This window comes from Chiloscyllium plagiosum, unplaced genomic scaffold (genome assembly GCF_037043375.1).
Source record: "Chiloscyllium plagiosum isolate Xiang-an unplaced genomic scaffold, Cpla_swu_hap1 HiC_scaffold_22, whole genome shotgun sequence".
NCBI lineage: Eukaryota > Metazoa > Chordata > Chondrichthyes > Orectolobiformes > Hemiscylliidae > Chiloscyllium > Chiloscyllium plagiosum.
In genome coordinates, this window is record NW_028270160.1 from 32,803,075 (window position 1) to 32,817,001 (window position 13,927).

At 39.8% G+C, this 13,927-nt stretch overlaps 1 protein-coding gene across 2 annotated transcripts in view; it reads left to right on the forward strand.

Annotated features, from left to right (window-relative positions):
• lhpp (phospholysine phosphohistidine inorganic pyrophosphate phosphatase) overlaps positions 1-13,927 on the forward strand; it is a 196,607-nt gene that overhangs the window by 33,052 nt on the left and 149,628 nt on the right. Inside the window, exon 1 of one of the 2 annotated variants that reach the window (XM_087998930.1) lies at positions 734-906. The exons of the other annotated variant lie outside the window; for it this stretch is intronic. Within the exon in view, the coding sequence (XP_087855056.1) occupies positions 758-906 (149 nt within the window). The 5' untranslated portion in view covers positions 734-757. Of the gene's footprint in view, positions 1-733; positions 907-13,927 lie in introns of those variants that run through there. 2 annotated transcript variants of the gene reach the window in all.

Genomic DNA, 13,927 nt, shown 5'->3' on the forward strand with positions numbered 1-13,927 from the left:
ACCATCAAGGGTGATTAATTACTTATTCATTGATAAATTAATTAAATCCTGTCCTCTTCTGTCTGGACAGACGTTTTGCGTAATTTATAGTTTACCTTCTATTTTCTTTATCATAACTTATGGTACACATTTTACATATTTCCTTATAGTACAAATATTACGCCCTCGCTCAATGCCGCGAGAATTGACGGCGCCGGTTCCTGCGTTCTGCCTCTTTGCCAAAGGAATACATTTACTGCGTCGTTATTTCATGAATTTCAATATTACAAGAACAATTTGTTCAGCGTATAATGTTTTGAAGCATATTCATACACAATCACTTCAAGATACCACTTTGGCCGCAATGTAACCGCTAAAGGACACGGAGGACTCATTTTCACATTGGCATGACATTTATGTCATGAACTGCTATGAATTGCTCTTGGATTAATTATAATACCAGCAGTATGTATTCAGTTAAATAGGTGAATAATAAGATGCCATTCAGGTTTCCATACTATGTTCTGTAATCGCACTTGGAAAATGTTTCTGTAAATATTATCGCAATTTGCATGCATTGCACATTCCTATGTTGTGTGACACAGCCCGGTACTGTGGAAATATAGCGCGGATTGGACACTGAGGAGAGTTAAGGTTGTACACCAATTATTGCCAGAGACTTTGAGAGGTAGCGCTGTCGCACGGGCCACTGGCATCTGTAGTTCACTTCCCATTGAGCTCAACAACTCGTAACATCTAACAGACTGCACCTCCCGAAATGCAACGTACTTTAATTTCCATGATGGCCGAATGGTGTAAACCTGCAGGAAGAGTGAGAGGAGTTCTGTTAGATATTAGTGGGGTTCTGTATGACAGTGGGGAAGGAGGAGGGGTTCCCATTGCCGGCTCAACAGAAGCGGTGAGAAGGTGAGTGTCAAAGCTGCAGGGGAAGCCTGTTTGCTCACCCCTAGTACTGTGTGGAGTGGCACAGCGTCGGTTCCTTGTCAGAAAAACAGCAATCAAACACAAGCATTGTGAGGATTTGTATATACCGCTGACCCCCTTAGGATGGAATGGGATACGGTGGCCATTCTCCTCCCCTCTAGTGGTTAATTCATGAACCATAAAAACTGGGCCTACAAAAACAAAGTGCTGGAGAAGTAGACTTGCAGAGTTTCTCCAGCGCTTTCTGTTTTCAATACAGATCTCTAGTAACTGCAGTTTTTTGTTTTAATCGAGTGATGCAGCCTCTCTCTGGCTGAAATACCCAACATATTCTCTCAACTCCAGTTTTTTTTTTGAGAATCACCATTCGTTACATTCCGAGTTTCCTAAAATGTTCCCACTCTGTGATATCAGATGAAAGTGCTTGTGTAAAACCCACTGAACACAACGTGGGAAGAGTGCGGATTCCTTTACACTTCGTTGTACAAACCTTCACAACTTTATTGTGGTCGAAACTAAAGCAATGAGTCTAAAGTGTTTGCTGTTTTTGTCGAAATAGACTCCTTTATCTGAAAGTGATATTCTGCTTGAATTCAAACATGGTGACTAACGTTCATTGAGTTTTGTATTGAGAAATTAGAAGGAGCCTCCATGATTTTATAAAACAATTTTCAGACCTAAACGGTGATAGGGAGGGAAAAGTCAGCCCAGAATCCAAGTTATTATCCAGTTGGTATTATTAAGTGTGTCTTGGGGTTAGAACAATATCAGCTAGGCATGATGACCTCTGTCCTATCCAGTCACCCAGAAGAAGTCATACAACATGTAAATAGACCCTTTGATCCAACCAGTGCATGCCGAACATAATCCCAAACTAAACTAGTCCCACCTGCCTGATCCTGATCCATATCCCTCCAAACCTTTCCTATTCATGTACCTATGCAAGTGTCTTTTAATCATTGGCATTGGAGTAATATCAATCACTTCCTGAGGAAGTTCATTCCACATGTGAACCACCCTCTGTGTAAAACTGGAGCTTCAATCCTAAGAAGTGTACAGAAAGGCAGGTATCACCAGCCTGCATCTCCAGACTAATCAACCTGTTTAGGTGTATTATGCTGTACCTCTGGAAGAGGTAGAACATGAACCCTGAACTATCTGGCCCAGAGGTAGGGACACTACTACTGCACCACAAAAGCTCTCCGTCATACCCTTATCCTACACTTAGGAACAGGAGTTTTTGTAAGGTTCTAATCAATCTGTTCAGAGATGTTATCAAGCACCTCTAGAGCAGGCAGGACCTGAATCGAAGTTTCCTGGTTCAGGGGTAGGAACTGTAATGCTGTGTTGTACTAGTATCCTTATCTGTATGTAAGGATACTAGTGACAGAGGGTCCTTACAAACAGAAAAGGAAGGACACCACTTCGACTGGGACAACACATACATCCTCGGACAAGCCAAACAAAGTCACCCATGAGAATTCCTAGAAGCATGGCATTCTAACCGGAAGGAGAAAGTGAGGTCTGCAGATGCTGGAGATCAGAGCTGAAAATGTGTTGCTGGTAAAGCACAGCAGGTCAGGCAGCATCCAACGAACAGGAGAATCGACGTTTCGGGCATAAGCCCTTCATCAGGCTTATGCCCGAAACGTCGATTCTCCTGTTCCTTGGATGCATTCTAACCGAAACTCTATCAACAAACACATTGAGTTAGACCCCATCTACCACCCCCTGAGAAAAGGAACAGGAAGTGACTTCACCACAGGAAATGACCACCAACCCAAAGAAACCCAAACATATAAATAGAAAGCAGGAATTTTCAGCATTGCTTCGCCTGAGGCCCACTGAAGATGTTACCTAGTAGGGTAATGAAATGTCTGGAAATGAACCTTGCAGCTCAGCAAGCAAACCTACATCCAAAACCTCAACCTGAGCTACAAATCTTCTCAAAACTCACTGTAATGCTGCTCCACAGCAGCCATCCTTCCTATTCTTTTCCTATACTTAGGAACATGAGTGAATCACCAGTATATGCCCACAGCCTGAACAGAATTGGACATTATTTATACAGCATTGATGTGATTACTAAAATACCAGAGTGATTTCGTGAAGGGAAAAGTAACATTCAGTTGTAAGAGCACTTCTGGATATGAAAAAAAGACCAAGCATGAATATTCTTCACCCACCTTTCCCTCACCTTTGATGATTCGTAATTCCCTTAACAGGCTGTGCACTTGAATTATTCAGTTGGAAACTCTGTGATTTGCTCGTGGTGGTTAATAGATGGGTAAAAAAACACAGATACAGTGATGGGGAAAAAATATCCATTTGTGTGTAACAGTACTTAAGGATTTTTTAAAAATCCTTTAATAAATTCGTGGGTGAGCTATCATTCTGGTTCCATTCCTTTCCACATTCTTTAAAACCTCAGTACTTTCATTATACAGAGGGACTGAAATCAAACACCTTTAAGAGTGAACATATTGATGACTTCATGTGTAATCTAAGACGAGTTGGTAATGCAGCTCTTTAAACAGCCTCAACAAAATATTATTATACCTTGTTCTAACTATGACAGTGGTTTTTATATGGACCAGGACAACTGAATCCTCCCTGGCCCACTCCAAGTTCATTCCAGTCACAGGAGATATATTTAATCCTGGCACCTGGCAGGCCATACAACTTTGGTAATTCTCTGCCATGGTTGCAGAGAGTTGTGTGTATCTTGCTGGCTATACAGTCTTCTATCATTACCATTTTTTTTACTTCTCCTACTTGAATAGCATTCTATACCTTGGTCAATTTGCTCATCCACCTTGTAAGAGTTTTCCATTACCAGTACAAGCCTCAGGAGCCTTGTTGCTATTGGTTAAGGGCAATGGAGAAAGCCTCTTCAGCATTGCACGTGGAATCCCCTTGCTTGCTTGACTTTTAATCACACTCTCGAGTTCTTTACCGTTAACCATACGTGTACCATCTACTAACCCGTGACTGCTTCCTGAAACAAAATGTTTCAGCAGCTGTTTTCTACTCTGCCCTGGAATGTTTGCACCTTGTATTTAAGCTTAACAACTGTCAGTTGAAATACTTTGAAAAACAGACACTTACTGCCGATGTGCTGTCTGCAAACCATTACATGTTGCAGTTGCAGCAAAGCTCTGCCAATCAGCTCTGCTTACAATTATTAGTCTTTAATATTTGATAATTATATCTGATGCAAGCTGATGTAAATACCGGTTCAACAAAAAGCTCTTTTCCTCTTTGGACTGAATTTTCTCATTCTGGCAATATTCTGTTACTGCTTTTTGCTTTAAAAATCAGCACAAAACTGTTATTGAAATGGTTTATTCAACAATAAACATTTTCGAAGAGAAATGATCATTTCTGAAGTTGCTTCAGGATCCAATAAGAAGCTGAGCATAATGTTGAAAGTTCACATTGAACACTGAAACAGCTACTCATAAATGCCACAAGTAGTTTTGAAAAAAAACCTTTTGATGTTTTCTACACCTGTTATATTTGTTGAACTTCAGTATTTTCTAATATTGTAGTTAAAATTACAACAACTATTCTAACTATTCAGTTAACAAGTGCATGTCTTTGATCTGCAAAGGCTGTTGTGGCATAGTTATACTACCTCTTAATACTAACATGTCTGGACTGGTTGTTTAGAAATAACTATGGTACTTTGAAGGAGATCGAGGGAGTTTTCCTGATTCCCAGGTCAATAGAAATCCTTCAGCTGCTTTAAAAAAAGACCTTTATGGACTTTACTGTTGTGTAGGTGTACTGATGGTATTTTATAGATTTCAACAGTTGCTACATTTCATTGACTGCATAGTGTTTTGGTCACGCTGGGAGCATGAAATACATTATTGAAATGCAAATATATGTAAAAATCATACTTTTGTATATATGTCAAATGTAGGAAAATCTCGACTTTTGCCTAGTTGCACCATTCCAGTTTGTATGTTACAGTGGGAGGCTTGAGCTGATTGCAGGTTTAATCACAGCCTTCTGCTTTAATTAGCTTTAATCATCCCTTTCTTTTCCTATCACCTCTCCCTGCGCCCCCCCCCCCCCCCCCCCCGTGCCCCCATTCCCCAACCTCTGCCTGATTCCAGCACAAAGCATATTGGAATTTTCATTATTGTCATTACTAATTGAAATGATTTTCATGTGAATTATGACTATACAGCAAAAGGAAGTATGTTATTTTTGATCTGATGAGTTTTTTTCAGCATGGGTCGTTTGCCACCTGTTCCCTTGGTCATTTACCCTATTGGACTATAATTAATATTGTATGGTCAAAATTGAAGAAATATGCCTTTAGATTGTTTCATTAAACTTAATCTTGTAAACTTGCTCATTTTTTGGCTTGGGGTAGAATTGCTCCCATAATGCTCCAAAGCTAGTTATCAGTAAGAGGAAATTGTCTGTTAAATTGCCAGAATTGTAATACTACTGGAGAATGTGATTAGTGTTTCTTTTTCATATTTTAAATTTATAAAATACCTTGAGTCTGTTGAGGATTAATTTATCCAAACATTGCACTAATTTATTAAATCCAGGTCAAAGATAGATATAATAACATAATATTCTGTAGTGCTATGAATATTCAATCTGCTATTAGCAGTTGTCCTTTCATATTAGAGACAGGCAATAAATGCTGGCCAGCCAATGATGTCCACATCCCACAATTAATTATAGAAATGTAAATCAATATAATAAAAATGAGAACAGATAATGCAGAATAAATTGAGTTTTATTTCATTTTAGGAACACATTCTTGACTTTTCTATGTCTCCTCCTGGCTTTAACCAATTAGAATCTGACTGGAGTAAAAGCTGGGCAAAGGTTGTGGAGCATGTGATATAATGAGATTGAATGTTCAGAAAAATATTACCAAGAATACTGGAAATGTGAAGGCAGAACCCAGTCTGTCAACTGCAAAGGGAAAATAGAGTCATAGAGATGTACAGCATGGAAACAGACCCTTCGGTCCAACTCGTCCATGCCGACCAGATATCCCAACCCAATCTAGTCCCACCTGCCAGCACCTGGCCCATATCCCTCCAAACCCTTCCTATTCATATACCCATCCAAATGCCTCTTAAATGTTGCAATTGTACCAGCCTCCACCACTTCCTCTGGCAGCTCATTCCATACATGTACCAGCCTCTGTGTGAAAAAGTTGCCCCTTAGGTCTCTTTTATGTGTTTCTCCTCTCACCCTAAACCTATGCCCTCTAGTTCTGGACTCCCCGACCCTGGGGAAAAAACTTTGTCTATTTATCTTATCCATGCCCCTCATGATTTTGTAAACCTCTATAAGGTCACCCCTCAACCTCCGACGCTCCAGGGAAAACAGTTCAGCCTCTCCCTATAGCTCAAATCCTCCAACCCTGACAGCATTCTTGTAAATCTTTTCTGAACCCTTTCAAGTTTCACAACAGCTTTCCGATAGGAAGGAGACCAGAATTGCATGCAATATTCCAATAGTGGCCTAACCAATGTCCTGTACAGCCGCAACATGACCTCCCAACACCTGTATTCAATACTCTGACCAATAAAAGAAAGCATACAAATGCCTTCACTATCCTATCTACCTGCGACTCCACTTTCAAGGAGCTATGAACCTGCACTCCAAGGTCTCTTTGTTCAGCAACACTCCCTAGGACCTTACCATCCTCCTAAGATTTGCTTTCCCAAAATGCAGCACTTCGCATTTATCTGAATTAAACTCCATCTGCCACTTCTCAGCCCATTGGCCCATCTGGTCAAGATCCTGTTGTACTCTGAGGTAATCTTCTTCACTGTCCACTACACCTCCAATTTTGGTCAGTCAGGGTTGTTTTATTTGTTCACAGGATGTGGCCTTCATTGACTGGGCCAACATTTATTGTACGCCCCTAGATGCCCTTGAGAAGGTGGTGATTAGCTGACATTTTGAACTGTTGCAGTCCAACTGTTGCTCCCACAATGCTGGTAGGGAAGGTAAGGATTTCCAGGGTTTTTACACAGCAACAGTGAAGGAATGGAAATATATTTCCAAGCAGGGTGGTGAGTGGCTTGGTGAGGAACTTGCAGTTGGTGGTGTTCGCATGTATCTGCTGCCCTGGATGGTAATGTTCATGTGTTTAGAAGTGCTATCACAGCAGCTTTAGTGAATTTCTGCAGTGCATATTGTAGATGGTACACACTGCTACTACTGAGCTTCAGTGGTGATGGACTGAATGTTTGTGTATGTAACACCAATTAAGTGGGCTGCTTTGTCCTGCATGGTGTCAAGCTTCTGAGTGTTGCAGGAGCTGAACTCATCCAAGCAAATGGAACCTATTCCAGCCCACTCCTGACTAGCACCTGGTAGATTATGAACAGGGTTTGGAAAGTCAGAAGTTGAGTCACTCGTCAGGCTTCCTGCTCTGACAGGCACAGTACTTATACATCTAGTCCAGTTCAGTTTCTGGTCAATGGTAAATCCTTGGTTGTTGATATTGGGTGATTCAGTGATGGTACTACTAGTGAATGTTGGAGATGGTCATTGTCTGGCATTTGTGTGATATGAATGCCAGTTGTCAGCCGAGCTGGATATTATCCACATTTTGCTGCATTTGGGTCGTAGACTGCTGGTATCTGTTGGCCTTTCATGGAGTGCAAATATAACATTCAATTTATTGAAAATATGTGAAATGGTGTGGAAAGGAATAGCTGCTGGACAGATTATATGAAGGTTCATGTATTAAAAAAGAAATGGGATGTACGTTTGAAATATAATTCAAAAAGAAAGCATTAGGAAAGGACTCATCACCCTATTAAGTAAACTTGATGTTAAACTCAGATTGCAGATTAAAGTGTGTTCTAAGCGTGTACAAAAGTTACTTTTGGACTACTGCTATTTGTGCATCAATTCAGCATAGTCAAAGTACATGTTGGAGGAGATATATGATGCAAAGAGGTTGCAAAGGTCGGTCTGAGATCATAGAAGAGTTTAAAGATGGTGACAGGTATTTTAAATGAAATATAGTAGAGAGCAATATACTGTAGATCTGTTAGGAAAGAGAGACACAGAACCTATTGTGGTAGGATATAGTCAGCTCAATTCCAGTTAAATTGGAGCCTTTGATGGGCGGTAGATGAGAGATCTTTGAAATTAAATCCAGGATTAACATAAATATGAATGAAGTTTTAACATTGAAAGGACTGAGGTAGTGCTAAGGTTGGAGATTATTTCTGCAGGAAATGTGTTTGGACGCGAATACTATCGGCTCAGTTGGAGGGGCAGTTAGAGCCAATGAGGAAATCACAAAATCCAGGAGGTGTCGTGGATAGCAGTTTCAGGCGGGATGGGACCATTTGCCGCTGCCGATTAGCCACTGCCCTTTCACCGCCCATTGGCCACTGAAGATGATTCGCCACCACAAATATTTGTAACTCTTTTTTTTATATATAAACCAATAAAATGTTATTTATTTTACCTCTTTTTATCAATATATAGTATGTACTTGTATAAATAAAGGGGACTGAGAAGTATGAAAGAACAGGCGGGAGGGAAAACAATCAGTACATATATATATTTCCAGTGGTGAATAGTCTCCAGGGGTGAAACGACCCCAATGGAGAACCGGCAGTGGCTAATCAGCAACGGTGAATGTGCCGTGGCAAATTGTCACCAACCCAAAACCTGGCAGTCAAATCCAAATCCAAAATCTAAAACAGCAGGATGTCCAAAATCTAAAACAGCAGGAAGTCAGGATAGCCACAGGAGACTCCTGCACTACTTGCCTATCTCTCCTAGAGCACCCTATCTAGCTGACTGTATCTATTATTTTTCTACCTTCCTGAAACGGGTTGGTGATGATTCGCCACGGCACATTCGCTGCTTGTGGCTATCCTGACCTCAAACAAGTGCTGTTTTGGATAATGTTGGGGTTGATGGACTCTCAGGGGAATGTAGCACTGACTGCCAGGTTTCTGGTGCCAAGACTAGCTCGACTGTATTGTGAAGTATGTCAGGTTCCAAGCATTTGATTGCAATAGGGGACTGTTCAGTCGGGGCACAGGCAGACATTTCTGCAGCCAACAACAAGACATCAGAATGGTGTGTTGCCTTCCTCATGCCAGGGTTAAGGATGGCTCAGAGAGGGTGCAGAATATTCTCAAAGGGGAGATAACCACCCGAAGGTATTTGTATATGTTGGTACAAATGGCATAGGAAAAGAAAGGGATGAGGTTCTGCAGAGAGAATATAGGCAATTGGGCAGGAGGTTTAAAAAGTAGGTCCTCAAGGGTAGTAATATTTGAGTGTGTGGGGGCGGACATACGTCTGTCACTGCTATGGTAGAGAAGAGGAGCAAGTTAATTAGTCAAGGCAACCAAGAACAAGGCAGAGAACAAGGTAAGACTGATAAATTAAACTACATTTATTTCAGTGCAAGAAGCCTGACGGGTAAGGCAGATGACCACAGCGTGGTTGTGAATGTGGGACTGGTATATCATAGCTATTACAGAAACATGACTGAGGGAGGAGCAGGATGGCAACTTAATATTCCAGAGTATAAATGCTATAGGAAGAATAAAAGGGGAGCAAGAGAGGAGGGAGAGTGGTGTTTTTGGTTAAGGATCACATTACAGCTATACTTAGAGAGGATATTTCTGGGAGAAGGTCCAGTGAAGTTAGATAGATGGAGCTGAGAAGTAAGAAAGGGATGATGACATTATTCGGATTATACAATTGGCCCCCAATAGTCAGCAAGAAATTGAGAAGCAAATATTTAAGGGGATTCAAATATCTGTAAGATTAATAAGTTTGTCATGGCAGAGGATTTTTAACTTTCCAAACATAGACTGGGACTGCAATAGTGTTAGGGGTTGGAAAATTTGAGAGGGATATACAAGAAAATGTTCTTATTCGGTATGCAGATGTACTCATGAGATGTGCAAAACTTGACCTTCTCTTGGAAAATAAGGCAGAGCAAATGACTGGAGTGTCAGTGGGGGAGCACTTTGGGGCCAATGATCATAATTCTATTAGTTTTAAAATAGTAATGGAAAAGGATGGACTGGATCTCAAATTTAAAGTTTAAATTGGATTAAGGCCAATTTTGATGGTATTAGGCAAGAACATTTAAAAGTTGAATGGCAGAGGATATTTGCAGGTAAAAAGATGGTTGGAAAGTGGAAGGCCTTTAAAACTGAGATAACAAGAGTTTAGAGACTGTGTTCCTGTTAGTGTGAAGGGCAAGGCTGGTAGGTTTAGGGAATGCTGGATAACTGAAGAAATTAAGGCTTTAGTCAAGAAAAAGCAGGAGGCAGATGTCAGGTCCAAGTGCTGGCAAATGTGACTAGATTAGTTTAAGATATCTGGTTGGCATGGACAAGTTGGACTGGAGAGTTTGTTTTCATACTGTACAACTCTGTGACGCTAAGAAGATGTCTTTGTGTTTACTGCTAGAAACAAGGTTGTGAAGAGCAGGGAGTTTTAAGGAGGTATTTCATTGAGAAATGGATCTTTCCTCTCACAATTGATCTTGGAATCAACAGAGAAGAGCAATAACTGGTAGTGTTCAACATTGTGGAACCAAATTGCATGTAGATCACTGGACAGGTTGTAAAATTCCAAGGATCTTCAATTCAGAGCAAGTAATTTTAGGCTTATTGGGGAAATAAGGAATTCATAAGACCCATGAAGCCTGAAATTAGTACTTATTTATTTGACTGTAAAACTGTACAGAAACTTTAGCATATTGAAGTATTGTGAATATGAACAGCATGACATGAGGCAGAATTCACTGTACAAGAAAGTGATCAAATTCTGTGAGCTGAGAAACTCCCTTTGAAGTCTGTAGCATTAGCACATCTCAATAACTGGAAGGGCTTGTGATCCATACAATCTCATTACAATATTCCCAGTGAGAAGTCCATCATTTATCATTATGAGCAAGTAGTTTCCCCTCTGTTTTTGTGAACTCTGGAAAAACTAAACATTGAAAATTCAAAGCATTTTCTTATGGCTTAACGTTGACCAAACCTTACTTTCATTGCTTCCCAAGTCTCTTGTCTCACCTGCATGAGCCTTCCTATGTGCTTCTTTGAGCCAAATTGGATTGTATGGAAACTTGACCAATATCAGTTAGAACTTACCTTGGTTTCCCTTCATTCTCATCCCTCTGTTCCCATCCTCATCAATACCATTAACTTTGATTCTGTTTTCTACCTCAGCATTTTCTACTTCTACCTTTACATTGCTCAGTTTCTGACCTCCACATGTCACCAAACAACTGTGGATGCAGACGTCAGAAACAAAAGCAGAAATTGCTGGAAAAACTCAGTAGGTCTGGCAGCATATGTGAAGACAAAGCAGTTAATGTTTGGGTCTGAAGAAGGATCACTGGACCTGAAACGTTAACTCTGCTTTGTCTCCACAGATGCTCCAAGACCTGCTGAATTTTTTTTTCCCCATGCAATTTCTGCAATCTTGAACTAATCCTTATTTTCTTCACATAGCTTTGCATTTGCCACAACTTCAGTAAGATGCAGCAGTCACTGCTTGAACCACTCACTACACATAGCATAGTTTGCAGATAAACATTCATAACTCAGAGGGATTAACAATAGTACCACCTTGAGGTTAGTGTGTTTTGGAGGCATGCATTTTCCATTAACAGCATGATACTACATTAGTAAGTCTTTGCTTTCTGGAAGGTGAGCTATCTGAAATCCCTTTTCAGCCATAGCTCTGTTTACCAGTACTTTACGTTTGTTTCCTGATGGCCTGCCCATTGAGAGTGATTCCATATGAAAAGCAAAGAAATGTTGGAGTTTTACAACATCCTGTTGTTGGTTTGGTATAGTGCATCTGTTAGCAGAACTTTAAACAAGGAACATGAAACATTAACAAAAGACCAGCAAGGACTATCCCCAAGAAGGCAGTAGGAGCAGCTGGCCAATATGTGGCCAGACAAAACCCTGCAGAGCTGTAATAATGCCAAGATCACAGGAAAACCAGCAAGGGGCTTGTTGGTTACACAAAAAACCTCATAAAGTAATCTACCACCAGGGAGTCCCACATTTGTTAATTATCTGCCAAGTCTGAATCATTCCTTCTGGTAAGAAAAGATCAGTGAATCTGTCTTAGTTGTATTTACCCCAAGTTGACCCCGACACACAGAATGTAAACCATATTCCATCCCTGATTTCCAATCCAGAAGTGCTACAAGAGTGAGGTTACAACAAATCTTATCTTGTTCTTCCTGATGGCAGATGGAACAAGGTACTTGACATTTTTGATCTATTTATATGGGAAACCGACTGATTTAATACAAGCAGGTAGCTCTGTGATACCAAATACTAGATGTTCGTAGTTGTTTAGGGTGTAAACTGGATATCCTAAAGGGATATTAATTTTTCCCTAAACGGATATCCTAATTTTAAATGGAAGTCCAGATGGTCAGCTATAGAAGAGTTGAGTAAATTTCAAGCGGATGCTGTCTACATAAATGAAAAGGTTGTATGCACATAGTAAAATAAATACATCGCTAACCGAATGCATGTTTAATGATTTGACATAGGTGCACATCAGTGATTTCCTTCCTTCGTTATGATTTCAGCTGGCAATGCCAAAGATGCCCTATCTCTACTACTAAACAAATTTAACTTTGAATGTTTTAAAACTTATATAGACCCATTAAACCTGTTTGAAGTATTTGATATTTTTCTGCTTTGGCAAAGAAACTAGATAGGGATGCGAAAAAGAACATTTTGATAAAATACTTCCTTTTAGGGAGTTAGCATAGCACAGGCAATGATTTCTTTGTGGACATTAGTCACCATCCATTGCGAGCATCAATATGTTAATAGATTGCTGAATAATAGCCACCTCTCGTTCTCTCATACACACATATATAAAAGACACACACACATGTACATGTGTATATATATCCAAAATATATTACCATTGAACATTAATGGATAGTCTGTCTATGGCTCTGTGATTGTCCCCAACAGGTAATCGCAATTGATGCCTGGGTGTAATTCTTTTGATTTTATCACTGCACTACCTATTTTTTTGGAGTAGTTCTACAAAGATCTATAAACATTTTATATCCAGGAGAACTATACTGTACACAGTTGGTAAAGTATAAACTTGCACTTTTTTTTATTATTAGGAGCTCATGTGAGATTATATCAACTGCACAGTTTCCCATTGCCTGTATGCATTATTAGCCAGTTACAACTAGAAAATGTCATAAAAGTTCCTCATTTGTTTATAGATAGTAATTTTGTTAGAAATCTCCTTTTAAACTATAATCTAATATGTTAATTCATATGTATTAAAACCATGGATATCCATTATATTTGTGGTAACTTTCTTTACTTGAATCTGTCTTAAAGAATAATTGTATACTTGTGAGAGTTGGCCCTCTCTCAGCTAATGGCCATATATTGTACTTCTGAATTCCTTGCATACCTCTAACTGAAAGCTATCAGGCTGCCTAAAAGAGTTAACAGATTGAAAATAAACCTAAGAACCAGTAAGCTGTGCAGTCAGGAGTGTATTGTGTAGAGCTCTTGTTCCACCTCTAATTGTGTACTGTTTAATTTATATGGAAAAAGAAGTGAGAGAAGACCATAAAAGTCTATTCGAATGTCTCGACCATAAGGAGCTGCAATCTCCTACATTGCCTTAAGTAATGCTAACACCAGAGAGACAAGTAAGCAATCTGTGGCTGGTTAATGGCAAAATCTGGGTTTGGGAGAAATGTTCCAAAAATTAATTGGGTAACAAGTTGCATATAACTGAACAATTTCTTTTCTCCTCTCAGACTCCAGATGTTCTCATTTAGAGTCACAGCATTGTCAGTAATGCTTGGTTACTATGACAGCTTCTGATACCTTTAATTGATCCAGCAAATAATTAAAATTTACACCATTATCCACTTGAATCACCACATAGAAGGATCTTTATTTATCTCCTTCTACAAAACGGATCATATCTTAACAGT